This window comes from Sturnus vulgaris, chromosome 7 (genome assembly GCF_052056855.1).
Source record: "Sturnus vulgaris isolate bStuVul1 chromosome 7, bStuVul1.hap1, whole genome shotgun sequence".
In the NCBI taxonomy this organism is placed as follows: domain Eukaryota; kingdom Metazoa; phylum Chordata; class Aves; order Passeriformes; family Sturnidae; genus Sturnus; species Sturnus vulgaris.
The window spans coordinates 22,874,743-22,891,912 of NC_142249.1; the positions used below are offsets into that span (position 1 = coordinate 22,874,743).

At 35.0% G+C, this 17,170-nt stretch overlaps 2 protein-coding genes across 12 annotated transcripts in view; one reads left to right on the forward strand and one right to left on the reverse strand.

Annotated features, from left to right (window-relative positions):
- LOC106855888 (sodium channel protein type 2 subunit alpha-like) overlaps nt 1–17,170 on the forward strand; it is a 67,452-nt gene that overhangs the window by 25,313 nt on the left and 24,969 nt on the right. For 3 of the 6 annotated variants that reach the window (XM_088168105.1, XM_088168104.1, XM_088168106.1), the window contains 12 exons: nt 782–910; nt 1,346–1,437; nt 2,485–2,721; nt 6,063–6,126; nt 7,351–7,492; nt 8,321–8,515; nt 9,285–9,575; nt 10,169–10,549; nt 12,046–12,178; nt 13,000–13,238; nt 15,020–15,193; nt 15,853–16,209. In XM_088168105.1, coding sequence (XP_088024231.1) covers nt 782–910; nt 1,346–1,437; nt 2,485–2,721; nt 6,063–6,126; nt 7,351–7,492; nt 8,321–8,515; nt 9,285–9,575; nt 10,169–10,549; nt 12,046–12,178; nt 13,000–13,238; nt 15,020–15,193; nt 15,853–16,209 — 2,434 coding nt within the window. Of the gene's footprint in view, nt 1–781; nt 911–1,345; nt 1,438–1,536; nt 1,629–2,484; nt 2,722–6,062; nt 6,127–7,350; nt 7,493–8,320; nt 8,516–9,284; nt 9,576–10,168; nt 10,550–12,045; nt 12,179–12,999; nt 13,239–15,019; nt 15,194–15,852; nt 16,210–17,170 lie in introns of all 6 variants that reach the window. The other 3 variants (XM_088168108.1, XM_088168107.1, XM_088168109.1) reach the window with 3 other exon arrangements.
- LOC148223207 (uncharacterized) overlaps nt 1–17,170 on the reverse strand; it is an 89,307-nt gene that overhangs the window by 20,206 nt on the left and 51,931 nt on the right. For 3 of the 6 annotated variants that reach the window (XR_015804883.1, XR_015804882.1, XM_088168111.1), the window contains exon 2: nt 27–108. Coding sequence is in view for 2 of the 6 variants with exons in the window: in XM_088168111.1 (XP_088024237.1) it covers nt 27–108 (82 nt within the window). In the remaining 4 variants the exon portion in view is untranslated. Of the gene's footprint in view, nt 1–26; nt 5,435–17,170 lie in introns of those variants that run through there. The other 3 variants (XR_015804881.1, XM_088168110.1, XR_015804880.1) reach the window with 2 other exon arrangements.

Below are 17,170 nucleotides of genomic sequence, written 5' to 3' on the forward strand. Positions count from 1 at the left end.
AAAGCAAATTACGTGGTTTTACTTACTTGTGTAGTACCAGTATTCTCCTTTTTTTCTGCTTGGAGTTTGATCCTAGCTGCAACCCAAAGCAGCACAGTCCTGCAAGCTCTGTGAAGGAAAGAAGCTGTGACATTGTTAACATTTTTCTCTGAAAAAATGCTGATAAATACTTTTCCTCAGAATGTTCGTGCAAGCAACGTTTTTATGCATTCTCCTTCTCGAGCTGGTCTTTATCATTTGAAAAAGAAAAAAGGAAATTGGTCATTCAACCCAAAACTTGCTTTTCGGTGTGGAAGTTGCTTTCTATAGCCCCTCTGAAACACCTTCATTTTGTGTAGCAAAATCTAATTATGGGACACACACAGTCTTTAAAGAAAATACCTCTGCTGAGTATTGTTGTTTATCATTCTTAAGTCTACCTGGTTAGCCATCAAGTACCTTCAGTAAATACTAGGTTTCACTTACCCATGGTCTTTATTTCTGATGTGGCAACCATGCTCTCAAATGTTATTTGAACAAAAATATTTTTTCATGTTATTCATGGTACTAGTGCTGAAATTTCTTATGTGCTAGAAACAGCAAAAATATTTTTCAGACAATTTAAAGAAATATAATCCTATTATCTCACAAAAGAGTGATGGGCAAACAGTCACACTTTATGTGTTTATAACTGCTGTTCAGTGCATGTACTAATTACTGGGTTTAAGTTATTTTCCTGTATGCTCATGATGTATCACTGAACAACACAACAATTAACTTTTGCTTGAATGTTTTCTCATAGGTACACTTTCACTGGAATTTATACTTTTGAATTTCTAGTAAAAGTTTTTGCAAGAGGCTTCTGTATAAATGATTTTACTTGCCTTCGTGACCCCTGGAACTGGCTTGATTTTGTTGTCATTTCCTTTGCGTAAGTATATAATATTTTTTAAAGTAAGACAACAGAAATTTTTTTGAACCTGTAATACTTTGTTTGGCTTCTATTAGTTAATATGAATTTAATTGTAGCTGAATTGTGTTTCAGGTTTTTCCACTTGAATATTTTACAGCAATGTAGCACATAGCAGAATTAGTAGACTATTCCACAGTACAGAAGATACCACTAAACAATGAATTTAAAATAGGATTTTAAAAAGAAAAGCAGGTTTCATTTTAAATTTGCAGTTAATGGAAAATATTGGGGTGAATTTCTTAGGAAAAGCTTAATTGAAGTAGGAAAATATGAATGTAAGTGTTTCATTTAAACTTATTCCTTCAAAAAAGAAATAGGGTTTCTGGATTTCAGGTCCAGGTAAGTAGTATAAGCTCTGCCTCAATTCTGAATAACTGTGATTTAATCCTACAGGTATATAACAGAATTTGTAAACCTAGGCAATGTTTCAGCTCTTCGAACTTTCAGAGTATTGAGAGCTTTGAAAACTATTTCTGTAATTCCAGGTAAGAAGTAACTGTCTATAATAGTAGAAACTCTACATCACCTCTGTTTAATTTTGTGTGTGCTGTCATTGTGTTTGTGTGTGGAATCCCTCACTACAGATATGTGACAGAGTTTGTGGACCTGGGCAATGTCTCAGCGTTGAGAACATTCAGAGTTCTCCGAGTTTTGAAAACAATATCAGTCATTCCAGGTGAGAGCGAGGTTAAACACTGAGGTTGACTGAAACTGCACAGAAGCTGAACTCTAGTTTTTAACAGAAACATCCAGGTTTTTGTCATAATTTCAATTTCATTTCCTTTTCTAATTCTCTAAAACAGTCAGCCTCAGAGTTTAATAGTCAATTGCATGAGGAACTCATTTACATGGCCTGTATATTCTTCCATTTAATGATGTCAAATTTTCTCTCCCACATTAAGGATCAAAATCAAGTCTTTTTAATGTGAATGTTACTTATACGTATTTGTGAAAGACATTTGGGATTGAAAATTTTAGTGTTTTGTAAAAGTTGAATCCCTGTCAGAGGACTAATATAATAATGAGTAGCATGGGGATTGCATGATGTAATTATTAGTTTATGATGCCTGTCTTCACCAAACCCCCCCTCCAACAGAAGACGATGCATTAGAATGCAGACATTAAAATTGCTACTGAAATAAAATTGTAGTCCCTTATGGCTTTCTGTTATAGAACCAAATGTTGTGTATTAAAATAGAATACTGGCAAAGGTTTGGAGCAAGAGGCATCAAAAAGAAAATAAAATTACCTATTTTCTTTAGATGTATTGTACATATATAGAGAGCATGAATTGAAAGCTCTTGATTTGAAGAGCAGGTGCTTTGGAATGTATGCTATTCATTCCCATTCATATTTTCAAATTACTTTTCAGGAATGGTGAAACTTACTGGTAGATTTTTCTTTGAAAAATGCTTTAAGACTGTTTTGTTGAAGCTGTGCATGGTATTTAGTAGTGTGCTGGAGATGTTTACATTGCATTTTAGCTTAGTTAAATATTAAATATTATGGTAAAGATCTGCCTCTGTTTGCAGGCTTGAAGACTATTGTTGGAGCCTTAATTCAGTCTGTGAAGAAGCTCTCGGATGTGATGATCCTGACTGTATTTTGCCTGAGTGTATTTGCACTGATAGGACTGCAGTTGTTCATGGGCAACTTGAAGAATAAATGCCTGTTCTGGCCATCAAAAAATTCAACAGCTTTTGAAAAATATGTAGTTCCATACTATAATGGTACACAATTTGACTGGGCAGCATACATTAACGAAGAAAGTAAGAAATACTGTTGTATCTTGCTAAATTTTTTTGTATAGAAACTAACATACCATCACAAGATAACTGTTTCATACTGCAGACTAAAGATAAAAAAACATTTAAATTGGATGTCAAAGAGTAGGAGTTTGTATATATTACATCCCAAACTCATGCTGACATGATTGCTCTTTCTGTTAACTGCACTTAGAAATGTATGTAGAGGCTTAGGTTGGTTTTAGAATCATGGAATCATGCAGGTTGGACAGGATCTCCACAGTCCAGGCCAACTGCTGCTCAGCTGCAGGTCCAGTTAGAGCAGACTGCTCAATCCCTTGTTCCAGTCAAGTTTTTAGTACCTCTAGAGACTGAGATGCCACAGCTGCTTCTGGGCATTTGACCAGTCTCACGGAAACTTTCTTGAATATCATTTCAGAATTTCCCATGCTCAGCATTTATTAGTCACCTCTTACCTTTCTGGAGTACACTCCTGAGATGAGTCAGGTTCCATCTTCATTACAGTTTTTCATGTTATACTTGTAGGTAGAGCGAAGATCTTTGCACATTCCTCCCTCCCCGCCTGCTCCCTTCCTAGTCTTCTCAAAGCCTAACTAAACCAATTTTTTTAGCCTCTTTTTGTACCTTTAGGGTATAAAAAAGGCAGAGAAGCAGCAAATAAATATGAGAGCCTAGTTAAGATGTGCTTTTATTTTTAGGTAGAGGTAACAATCCAATTGCTTTCACTGATATACCACTCCCCAGGCCAAGATTCTAGTAGTAAAATTTAGGATATGTTGCTTGGGACTGAAAAAGACATTTTTATCTGTAGACTGAAGAGGTAACATTCAGGCTAGTTCAAAAATATGCAGATGCTTATGTTTTGTATTTCTGTCCTTTAAAGTGATAGCATTAGTAAGGTTATAATATACAATGAACTGTGAGATGTAGTATAATAACTTCTCTAATGATCAAAAATCAGTTTTCCTGTGTGGGTGGTACTAGAAGTGGATTTACAGGGTATTGCTTAGTGATTAATTGTAAAAGTCGGGCATTTAAGTTAAAACAAATTTTTAGGATAATGGATGCTAACTTACCTCCTCAGTGACTCTCACAAAAAGTAAAGGAAAATACAGTTGTTATAGGCTGACTTTTGATGAACCAGATTTTCTCCCATTTTTAACATTGGACATTAAAGTTGTCTGCTGTTTTCTGCATTTTTGGATTATCTTTCTCTAGTTCTGAATTGTTTAAATTTTGTGACCGAGTTTATGTTTCCTGTGAAATCTCTCATTTTAGCTAGTTTATTTACATAGAGAAGGGATGGAAGTGAAAATGGAGTGGTGATAATGCTTTTGGGGCAATTTTAGCTGATAGTTTACATGCTGCAGAACAGTTGTGAATTCTCAGTTCTGATTGTACAGCACATAGATTCTCTATTTCCAGTTTGCACTAGGTGGCAATCTAAAAGAATTCCAGAATGTGAGTTGCTTTCTCTGCTACATGTTTCATCTTTGTTGAGAGTCTACAGAGTGCTGATGTAGGCAAGGCTGTTTGGTCTAGTTTTGTTTGTATTCCTGCTTTCTCATAGAACTATTCTTAATCACTTGTATAATGCAGTGTCAGCTGTATTATAAATATTGGTTTTGAATGGTAGATTTTGTCATCGCTATATTTAAATGTTCAGTTTGGAATCCTGCTATGTTCAAATATTATTCATCCTCCTATATTCATATGTTATGGGCTGTTTCTGGCTAATACAGTAGGTTTTTTTACCCTACAAAAACCAAAACCTTTGTCAGCTTGAAAGGTACATCAAGATCATCAGCTGAGAATGACAGCAGATTGGTTTAGTTGAGATAAGAGTGTTTCCAGATTTCTGTCTCTTTTCCAGATCTCAGTGCCTGGCTATCCTCATGATGAAAAGTTTCTCCTTATATCTAGTCAGAACCTCTGTTTGCAATTATGCCTCTTGTCTGTCATTCTTCTGGCATGCACAATTGAGAAGAACCTGTCTCTTGACAGGTTATCCTGTTGATAACTTCCTTGTAGTCACTGGATGCTTTCTTCCAACTCCCCCCAGAGCCTTCCCTATGCCGGGTGGAGCACGTACAGGTTCTGTGTCCTCTTGGCACATGGTGAATGCTCCAGCTCCCTCATGACCTTGGTTGACCCTGTGCTCCATTTTATCAGTATCTGTGGTGCCAAACCTGGACACAATACTTTGGGTCTAGTCTAATGAGTGCAGAGCTGAGGGGTGCAGTGGCTTCCCTCACTCTGTGAGCTGGCCTTCTGTTCCTGCAGCCCTGGAGGCTGCTGTCCTTCTTGGGTGCCAGGGCACACTGCTGACAGCCTCTCCTGGCTCTCTGTCCCACAGAATTCCAAGTGCATTTTCTGCAGAGCTGTTTTCGGCCAGTCAGTTCCCAGCCTGTATCACTGCAAGGGGCTCCTCCTTCCCAGATACACAGCTGCATTCGTCTTTGCTGAATTGTGTCTCCTGTCAGTCTGTTTCTCCAGTTTGCCTGTGTCTCACTGAATGGGATCTACCCTCGCTCTTATAAACTTCTTTCCTAATTCATTTTAATCTTTCTAACTGTATTATTTTTTTGTCTTTTATTTTAAGGACAGTACTATTGTTAATCATTAATAGTGATATATATTTCTCTTTTTCTGAAGGCTACCGCCTTATAATTAAAAGAACAATTCTGTAAAGTTGTTTACAATACAGCAGCTGTAAGAACATTGCAATTGGAATACCTGTCTTCTTTTTAAATGCTGCCTTCATGTTTTCCCAAGATGTGAAATAGTCACAGGATGTGCTAGTTAATGGTGCTCTGACTTCAAAGTTGCCAGAAAGCCATTATAAATGTTCCATTTTAAAGGATATAGGCTTTGCTTGATTACAGTCTACTTACTGAATAAGAGTTTTAAGTTTTGTATTTTCTATCTCTTATCTATTTTGGAAGAGTATTCAGTGTGCAGTGGCTCAAGAAAAGAATATGCAAATTATGTTCAAATTGTTGTTCTAGGATCTTATTTTTGCAGTGTGTTTTTGTTTTGTTGCCCAGAGAGGTTGTGGATACCCCATCCCTGGAAGTGTTCAAGGCCAGATTGCATGGGGCCCTGATCTGTTAAGTCTCATTCCTGCCCATGGCAGGGGTTTTGGAAACAGATGATCTTTGAGGTCACTTCCAACCCAAGAAATTCTATGATTCTGCCAGTATTTGAACATACTGTTGGGAAAACGTTCATGGGAGGTTATGAGCATCCAAAACATGATGACTTGAACGTAGGTTCATACTCACAAAAAAACCAAAAGCACCTCCTTTCATTTGTAAACATATTACTTCTTTTTTTTTCTTTAGGTCATTTCTATCGCCCAGAAGGATCAAAGGATTTTTTGCTTTGTGGCAATAGCACAGATGCAGGGTAAGGTACACTGAAAAGGACATAGTATCTGTCTAAGGCAACATGTAAAAAATATCAATCTAAACTTTAAAAAGGTAATTTACTTACCTAACGTCGCAGTCAATAATAATGTGGTCATGGTTCCTAATGGCTAGACACTTGAATGAATAAAAACGTTAAATGACAAAATGCTTTGCTGGAAATCTGTTTTAAAAGCTCATATGTAACTAGAAAATTCCACTTAGCAGGTAGATCTTGTGTTATCAATGATATAAGAACATTATCATGGGTTCCCTGCCATTTCTCAATCCTAAAATAGGCATGGAGCACTGAGATTTATAACCAGATTTAAGGAAGACATCTTCAGGCTTCCTCTGTCTGGTAGCTGCATGCATGGCCTCTTTCTGTGACAATTTTTTTGGTAACAAAATCAAATAATTCTGTATGCTTATGAATTATAAGTCTACCCCTTGGTTTTGGTTGGCAATAGCTTTAAAACCCACATATTCAAATGACTTTTATAAACATTTAACTTATATACGTAACTATGAGATAATTTTGTGTACGTGTGTAAATGCACATGAAATAGACAAACATATATTAAAGAAATCTTCATAGTATTTTTCTGTAGAGGTCTTGGGGACAAGAACCTCTGTCCTAATTGAAACAGTGTACTTACACTTGATATCAAGATTGCATCACCTACTCTCAAAACCAATATGAAAAATTTCATGTGATAAAAGTATCGCTTTGCTGGTTATTTGCTCTTGACAAATTGGTAGGATTTGTTAATTACGCTCACAGATTTGAAGAAGTCAAGAAATCTCGTATGCCAACCTCACTGACAGACAAAGTTCAGCATAAAATATGTGTGCTGGCTGTCTTTTTCCTGCATGGCAGTATCCACCTATTGAAATCTATGTGTTCAGTACATACATTGTTTTCATTGAAGATATCTGCAGAGGTAATATCAAACTTTTGATAATAAACTTTATTTTGTTTAAAATTGTGAAAGGAGATAGAAGGAAATATTGTCATTACTTGTTTGCTTTCTCTGGATTATTCTTTAAAGAACAGACTTTTAATTTCCTCACTAATTTTTGAATTGTTTTAATCCATAAATAGCAGCTCCCTCCACAGATGAAGCTTCATAAGAAGCTCAAGAAACAATAATTTAAAAAAAAAAGTGTTATATAAAATTTGTGTATGAGTTGTTTTGCCTTTTTCTTTTTTCCCCTCTCCTAGTAAATGCCCAGAAGAGTTTATCTGTGTGAAAGCTGGTAAAAACCCTAACTATGGATATACAAGTTTTGACACGTTCAGTTGGGCTTTCTTGTCACTGTTCCGACTGATGACACAGGACTATTGGGAAAATCTTTATCAGTTGGTAAGTATATTTTAAAAATTGTGGTTAGTGTATTACTGGCCCCGAATCAATCATGGAAACTCATTTCTAATATGTATTACATACCATTCTATTGTTAGCCATTAAAATTTATCAAAGGAAGCAAATTCAGTTGCAAAACTAGGCAGACACAGGCACTTAGTACAGAATCTCACTTGATTTCTGAAGAGGCACCTGAGGGTTTTTTTGATCCATAATTTAAGCTTTACAGTGTATGTTTCATTTTGTGCCTTATGTTATTTTCAAAAATGTCAATATTGAGTTTAAATTCTAAAAAGACTTAATGGCAGCAAAACCTGAACCTAGTTTCAATACTCTTAATCCTATTTTTTATAACTTGGAATGCATGACTTGAGGTAAACTAACTTTCTTAGAGTAGCTTTTCATAATATGGTGTGTGTGAATGTGTTAATTATAATAAATATTATCTCCTAATAATCTAATCAATTGTGCCATTTTTAATTCATTTGGTTATTTCAAAGGAAAAGCATGCTAATACATGGTAAGCATTCTAAGCCTCCAACCTGTGATATGTGATATGACTTCCATTAATAACTCTGATCCCACATACTTTTCAAGTTTATTAGGCATTTAAAGAGGTTTGTTGCAAAGCAGCATGACCCTTTAGCATGCTTTTCACATACAAGAATGCTCCATTTTGATTACTTTGTAATTCAGAAAACTTGTATGATTTTACTACAGAAGGAAACAACAAAGTATTAGTTTTGCACTTTTCAAAGTCATTAATGCTTATGAACTGCAGAACTGCAGAATTTCTTCACCAGCTGGTTGTTTTCTCTTCTCCTATAGACACTACGAGCTGTTGGCAAATCATACATGATCTTTTTTGTTGTGGTGATTTTTCTGGGTTCCTTCTATTTGATTAACTTGATTTTGGCTGTGGTTGCCATGGCCTATGAAGAACAAAATCAGGCAACTCTTGTTGAAGCAGAGCAGAGGGAAGCAGAGCTTGAACAACTGCGGAAGCAGCAAGAAGAAGCTCAGGTATTTTCTAAGAAAAGTCTGGGCCTTAGTGTGTTCCTTTGCATGCTATAGGTTAAAACCAATAATTAAATTCACATATTTTAAAAATTCCATTCTTTAACGTGTAAGTACTTTAGACTGCTTTTTCTATGCCTCTTTATTGCTTTTTAAATATATAATATCTAAAGCGTTAATGAATTTCTGAACTGAGAACAAAGAGTAGTCTCTAATATAATAGTTTTAAATAAATCTCTCTTATCTTGGGGTAGCATCTAGTAAACGGTCATGATGATTTTCCAAATTCTCATCTTAGAAATAATTTCAATACTTTTCAAGGCTTGATTAGAGTGTAAAGTATTTTCATCTATAAATTTCTGATTGATTTTTGCTACTTGTGCTGCTACCGGTGAATTGAAGACTGGAAGCAGCTTAAGGAAGCTACTTACAATAAAACTTAGGATTCGTTTACTAAATTAATACAGACTTAAGTGTGGCTCTGTTTAGCTCTTTTGTTTCCTGTTGCATTCACTCTAATACATTTATTAATTTTAAAATATTTTCTAATGAAGTTCGTGGCTGTAGTTGATGTGGCTGACTCCATGATATGGAAGCCAAATAGAACTCCGTCCACATTCCACGCATACTACAGAATTTCATTTGTAGTTTTGCACAAATCCAACTATGCTGTTTACTAGAAGTAATTTGATACAGATCTTAGGAACAAGGGCTATATCCTTCTCTTAAAATGGTGTGATTTATAAAGCATCTTGTTAAATAATTGCTGTGGCAGGCAATAGCAGCAGCTGCAGCAGAGATGACTGAGTGCAGCTGTGAAAGTGGGAATGCTGCACCCTCAGATAGTTCTTCAGATGCATCCAAGCTTAGCTCAAAAAGTGCCAAAGAAAGGAGAAATAGAAGGAAGAAAAGAAGGCAGAGAGAGCTCTCTGGAGAAGAGAATGACATGAAGGATGAAAATCTTCCAAAATCTGAATCAGATGGCAGTATCAAAAGGAGAAGTTTCCGTTTTTCTTTTGATGGGAACAGACTAACTTATGGGAAGCCATTTACATCACCCCACCAGGTACTGTGAGTAGTGTAATTTTCATTTTTGTCATACCCAACAACTTCACTGCAACTTTGCAATGTAAGGCAACAAAGGAAAAATAAAGTAACGTTCTCTTAAATAGAACCTTGCTGGTTGGTATTAGTTTCTAGAGTGTACCTTAAAAAGGTGTTTTGTTCTCTCTCATTTTATAATTTAGGACTTTAACATGCACAGCAGCATTACATTTTCCTAGTTAATCTGAAATAGAAATACCTTCTTAATTCCAAAAAGGTAAATTTAAGTATAATGTATGAATTTGGAAGACTAGAGGTATTGCTGTCTTTTAATGTAATGCATGATCTACGTGGATCATTGGAGTTTATGGAAATCTTGTTTTTTCTCTTTAGAGCAGAGATTGAAACTACTATGGCCTTATACATGTTACTTTTTTCACTCCAGTTATTGTTTTAGGTACACTGTAAGTTTACCCAGCCTGGGGCAATGTATTAAAGATAACACGGACAAATTCCTGGGGAATGTAACTTATTACTGTTTTTTTTTTTATACATAGACATGCATTTTGTACACTTAAAATTCTCAGACCGTAATTTTTTATGTTTTCTTTGCAGTCTTTGCTGAGTGTTCATGGCTCCCTGTTTTCTCCCAGGCCTAGTAGCAGAACAAGTCTTTTCAGTTCTAGAGATGATGTGAGAGAGAGAGGATCTGAAAATGAGTTGGCTGATGATGAGCACAGCACGTTTGAGGATAACGCGAGCAGAAGAGGTTCCCTGTTTGTGCCGCGCAGACACGGCGAACGGCGCAGCAGTAACATTAGCCAGGCCAGTAGGTCATCCAGAAGGATGACACTCTTCCCAGTGAATGGGAAGATGCACAGCACTGTGGATTGCAATGGAGTGGTTTCCTTGGTGGATGGACCGCCGGGTCTGTTGTCTCCTACTGGACAGCTTCTGCCAGAGGTGATAATAGATAAGCCAGCGACTGACGGCAATGTACGAAAGTTATAAATTACTCCAGGTTTCATGGCCATTCTTTAGTGCATAGACAATGTTTCAATGAAATTTTTGCTTTGAAAATGGATGGGAAGTTGTGAATGCAGATCTTACTGTAATGAAATGGGTTTGAAGTGATTCAGTCAAAAATGAGAGGCTGCAGCATTAAAGAGAACAAAGTAGTAAGTTTTTACATACCTGCAAAGCAATGATATTCATCCATCTACTTAATGAATCAGATTAGTAATGTTCCATTGCTAAATCTGTTTTAGGGGCCTAAATAGGATGTTCAACTCTAAGCTTCCTGTACATGATTAGATTATTTAATTTTTTTTTTCCTTATGGTTTACCCTCCTTATAAGTGTATTTTCTGATCCTCTGTCAGTAATATGCTGGTTCTAGTTTTCTCCCTTGTTCAGACATTTGGTATTGTGCAAATATAGCATAGTCTTTAAGATTATGTTGACATTTTAAAAGTTCTGAAAACATTTTTTCCTCCTGGATTTCAAAGATTATCTGAATTGTTCACTGCCTAGGATCAGGATATAATTAAAAAAACAAACAAAAACCCCAGACAAACAAAACATTTTAATTCTTCTCGATTTTTCCTTTTCCCTCAGTCTGCTTTAGGAATGGAGCAGAGACATCTGCATGTTTTTTCCTGAAAACGTTATTTTAATAAAACAGAAATTTCTATATGGGTCACAGCACCTGAAAGTACATCAGCCAGCTTCCTTGCAGTTATCAGCCAGCTTCCTTGCAGTTATAATCTTCTTGCAGTTTATTATACTTTTATTTTCATGCATTTATTTAATGTCCTGAAAAAAAAACTACCCATTCTTACGCATTCAAAACTTTTTCATAACTGAGATGTGCTCAATACTATAGTTGTAACACAGCTTTCATTTTTTATAAAAAAACAATGTGAAACTAGTGTTCATTTTTGGGATCAATTAAGTCAGACCTATGCTGTTTCTTCAGTTAAAATTCATAAAATAAATCATAGTTGATAACGATTCAATTTAGAAAACATAATTTAAATAAGTTTTGAATGGGTATAGAGGTCAAAATTGATCTTTAAAACTTACTTTTATGAAGTAGTTGCTGCTGCAGAATCTTCCTAGCATTAAGCGCTTTTTAGAAGTATCTTGTGAATGAACTAGTTTAGAATGGAAATATTGGTAGAGAAAGTATGGAACTGGGAATTTTTTTTACACAAATTCTCCAGGTCTTGCTTTGTTTTCTTGGCTGTCGCCCTCTCCAAAATTTTAGTGTCTAAAGTGGAGTAATGTTATTTGAGTACAATGCAGTGGAAATATGGGAACTAAGTATCCAAATGTTTTTCTTAATGTTTTATAAGTGTTAATAGTATTAGGAAGTATATAATGAAAATAGTAATTTACAAAAACATCACAATATTTCTAAAGTTGAATTTAATTTACACACTTTTTTTTCTTTTTTTTCTTTTTTTTCTTTTTTTTCTTTTTTTTTTATAGAGCACTACTACAGAAATGGAAACAAAAACCAGACGTACAAGTTCGTATCAAATACCAATGGAGTTGCTGGAGGATCCTGATTTAAGGGAAAGGGCCATGAGTCTAGCTGATGTTATCACAACTAGAATGGAAGGTGTGTTATAACTGTAGATACTTGAACTTTCTTGACATAGTCTTAGACTTACTTGAAGGTATTACATTACAATGCAAATAGAGAAGAGAAAAAATATGTAGCCATTACAAATGCATAAACTGAATAACAGGAAAAAAATGCATGTACATAGTGAAAAAACAAAGGAAAAAATCTGATAAGCAGGCTGATGTAAAGAACTCAATCTAATTAAAATGGGTATTATGTATGGGTTTTATGCTAGTTATTCATGCTTAGCAATGCAGTTATTGGAAGAAATGCCTTGTGATACGTTTTCCACTAACTATACCCTAAAAATATTAGAGAAAATTAAAGGCCTTTAGTTAATAAGGAGAAGAAAATTTCTACAAGAATTACTTGGAATAGTGGAATGACTACTAGTAAAAATCATGAACAAAACTTGACTAATTTTCAAAGCCGTATTCAGGCTCAAATTAATGTTATTTTTTTCCCTGAAAATAACTACTTTGACATTTAAGAGGACTTCGAAGTCGAAAGTTTTACTGAGAAAAGAGCCCTAATCAGAAGCGTAGTTTTTATGGCTTTTTGGTTTGTTTAAACAAGATTGTATGTTATTAAAAATAGACAAGTTTTAGAATTATTTGCTCAGAACACTTGAGGTTTTTCTTTCAGTTTTCTAATACCTTTTGTGTCAGAAACAATAAAGTTCGTGGAAGTCTGAGGATGTTCCTCCAAGTGTCCTTAGTGGCTCCAGGTATAAAGATTAAAACCTGAAAAGCAGATTAAAAATTATCTTCATTTTCTCCAAAATTTGTTCACTATAAATTTCTCTTTTTCACCAGAGCTTGAAGGATCCAAAAAAAAATGTCCACCTTGCTGGGATAAATTTGCCCACACTTTCTTAATTTGGGAGTGTTGCGAGCCCTGGTTAAAAATAAAGAGTATAGTTGAATTCATTGTAATGGATCCATTTGTCGATCTGGCTGTCACTGTTTGCATTGTTTTAAACACGCTATTTATGGCCATGGAACATTATCCAATGACTAAACAATTTGCCACTGTACTTACAGTAGGAAATCTGGTAAGTCCTTCAGTCTATACAATTGTATACATTTGGAACCTGGTTTCTCTTTGGAATAGAATTGCTTTTATTATTGTTATTGTCATCTCATAAAGTATGTATTAACAGTTTAATAGAACTAAAAATAGTGTAATAATACCATTTGGAATATGCTGTATAGAAGAGTATTTGAGAGATGTTGTATCTTAAAGTTTGATTTCTGTATTAAAACTTCTCCGACAGCCAGAGTTTGAATGAAATGAAACGGAAAGAAATCTGATGTGTTTTTGTTTAGTATTACAAAAATAGGTAGGAGCCAAATTAGATCCTTTTTAGTGTACGTACCATTGATAACAGAAAAGAGCTGAATGCTATTTTGGATTATTATTTTTCACTGCTATTTCTATGTGCTGATTTTTCTGTTTCCTTGAAGACCATTTATGTGATTGGACCATAACAATTTGGAAGGTGAAGAATGTGACTGATTCTAAGAGTATCTCTTGATACAGCTGGGTTTTGTTCCTTAGTGGACACAGTCTGTGGGTCAGGTTTGCTGAGATAGCTTTGTTTGATTTATAACAGCAATAATGCAGATATGATATACTTCCTAACCTATGCTTATTCTAAGTGATTATTGTGGTGATTAGGATCTAGAAAAATGAGAAAACAGTTTGGTTATTAGAATATGTGAAATTCTAATACATGTTGGTAACAGACTTAAGGACAGTGTTAAAGTATCAGCATTTAAATTGTGTTCTGATATTTTTAGCCCATACAGATATAGTTCGGTGTTTTCAGCTTAACCTGAAATGAGAGATTATCTGTAGAAGATAAACATGTCATGTTGCTGTTTAAAATATATGCAGGATGTCTTTGAGGAAAAGATAGGGAACACAAATAGGTGAGGATCAATAGCTCTTTCAGAGGGCTCTCTTGTGATAAAGTCTGTATATTTTACCCAGGTAACTTCCATTTCTACCTTTCCTATGTAATGGAATCATTTAGTATGTGTGAGTGTAAATATTCCTTTGTGCCAAGAATTTGTGAGTGCTCCCAGTCAGCCAGTATGCCACTATGACACTGGTATAGTTTCAGCAGTTGCTTTCTTCCTTTCTGGGCTCTGTAGCGCCACATTTTAAAGACTGTAAAATGTTCCTGATTTTTTTTGAACTTTTTTTTCATCTTTCTTGTGAAAGATAGTAATTTATGCAGTTTTATAGATACTGGTGATCATACATCTACAGTTAATTCAATGAATTTATTTCAGAGGTGTTGTTTGTCTTGTGCTTCAGAAGATACCAGAGTGTTAGAAAGGAGTTTTACTTATGCAAGCCATGGCACAGTTGACCTTTTTTTGGCAGTTTGAGAAGATAAGCTTACTTGTGAGTTCTTGTATAGACTTCATTGATGGTACATCAGTCTGATTTATGACCAATTCATGTTTTCCCATACACCTTTGCTAAAGCAGCTTCCATTCTGACAAGAGAGAGTGCATTATGCTGCTGGGGAAAGTTTTTTTAATTAGATGGATGGCAGACATAAGGAGCAAACTGGAGGCCTGTTAGGAATAGCTTATTCTTCAGTAGACACTGAATTTATCTTAGCTTTAACTGATGTTATGTGTTTATGCTACAGCTCATTTTGATGTTACCACTAACCTTATCTGTGGGGTTCAATTTGTGATAATTTTACTTAGTGACATCCTGCTGTAAGAGAGATATTCTTACTTCAATTGTTCTTTATCTGCTGGTCCAACTTCTTCATATTCATCCATAAAGTAACAATAAAATTTTTTTCTTCAGGTTTTTACTGGAATTTTTGCAGCAGAAATGGTTCTCAAGATAATTGCCATGCATCCTTTTAATTATTTCCAAGTTGGCTGGAATATTTTTGATAGTTTTATAGTTACTCTTAGTTTGGTGGAGCTTTTTTTGTCTAACGTGGATGGATTATCCGTTCTCCGATCATTCAGATTGGTAATATATATTATATATATATATAAATAATACATCTGCATTAATTAATGAATTATGTTTGTATTTCAACTCTATTCATATAAATGACACACCTTTTATCATTAGGTATATTTTTTAGTAAGTGACACAGGATATCTCTGCAGGCATGTTTTAGAAATGATTTATCATTGAATACTATATGTCATTTTATTGTTCAGAAGCAAATATTCTTTCAAGGGAAAGAGCTGTAATTTTATTGTAATTGTTTAAATATGAATGGGTAAAGCTCAGTGAAATGTACAATTTGTTTAGTGTATATTGAGAAGTAGAAAACATTTGTAGTCTTGTTGAATTTCTTATCTGGAAACAGCAAGAAGGCTAGAGGTGTTCTTTTAAAATGTAGGAATTATAAAATTCATGGGTTTAATACATTTTAAGAAGATTGATTTTTATTTTCCCCTTTCCAAAAGAAATTTTAAAAATCTTTATTTTGTTAGAAAAATATTTTTATTTTGTTTTTACATGTAATGTCCAAGGTGTATAATGTTTTCAGAATTCACTGTCTGAACAAATATATCCAGTGAGCTGTTTCTTTCTTGTGTAAAAGAATTAGTATGCTAAGTCATCTTATACCATTTTTGTAACTACTGCAAATAATGCCTGTATATTTCTTTTTCCAGTTGCGAGTTTTCAAATTGGCAAAATCTTGGCCAACCCTAAATATGCTGATTAAGATCATTGGCAACTCAGTGGGGGCTCTGGGGAATCTGACCCTGGTGCTGGCCATCATTGTGTTCATTTTCGCTGTGGTTGGGATGCAGCTGTTTGGGAAAAGCTACAAGGAATGTGTCTGCAAGATCTCCAGTGACTGTGAACTTCCTCGCTGGCACATGCATGACTTTTTCCACTCCTTCCTGATTGTATTCCGAGTGCTGTGTGGAGAATGGATAGAAACAATGTGGGACTGCATGGAGGTTGCAGGCCAAGCCATGTGCCTTATTGTTTTCATGCTGGTCATGGTGATTGGAAACCTAGTGGTATGTAGCCAAAATCATGTTACAATTAATTTAGAATATGAAAGGTAAGAGAACCGGTAATTAATTATAAAAGTATTATTAAATGTGATTTTTAAATATTATTTTTAATGTTTTGGATTTGTTATGAGTATGGGTTTTCAAATGGAGTTTTCTGTTTGTTAGATTTTTGATCCTATCTAGAGTTCTCAGCTTGGAGGATGAATCCCCTCAGGGGTCTGGAGTGTGGTTCAGATGATGTGGATGAGAGTGTGCAGCACCGGGTGTTCAGGGTATTGTGGACTACTCCTGGTTACCTTGAGAGGGAGAGAAGAGCAAAGGCACCCCCAGTGTTGGACTTCCAGGGTGAAAGTTTCTTATCTGCAGAAGAGGATATAGCAGGGCCTTTTCTCCCTAACTGATTTAGTCATTGTTTCCTATCACATATAGGCAGGTTATTGGGCCTTTATAAAAAACTTTTTCTGATCTCTCCTGTCTAAATGACTGCTGTTGCATTCTTAAGACTCTTAAGACTTATGTATGCCATTTTGAGACCTGGTTGCTGCACAGCCAGCATTTTACACAAATGGTGTAAGGAAACTTGAATTAGAAGGAAGTTGTTATGCAGAAAAAAAACCAGATTCAATTACTTCAGCTTTTCTTTTGCTTCTTCACTTTTTTGCTTTCTATTTCATAAGTGCTTTTTACAGATACTTCTAACGTGGCCTGTATTATATTTGCTTTTTTTCTTTTTCAGAGGAAAGCTTCAGTTTGACACTAGTTTACGAGTATAAATTTCTCTTTTTAAATGTTTTCTATTTTTTAACTCGACAGTAGTTAAGGCATTAATTGCTCTGCCTATTGCTCTGCTTTTCTCATTCTCTCTGTTATTCAACATCTCTGCTTTAAACAACTGTCAGTAGCAGAAGAGATTTTAAATTAGCCATCCTGGAAGTATTCTTTAGGAATAAAAGTTCTGAGGGGA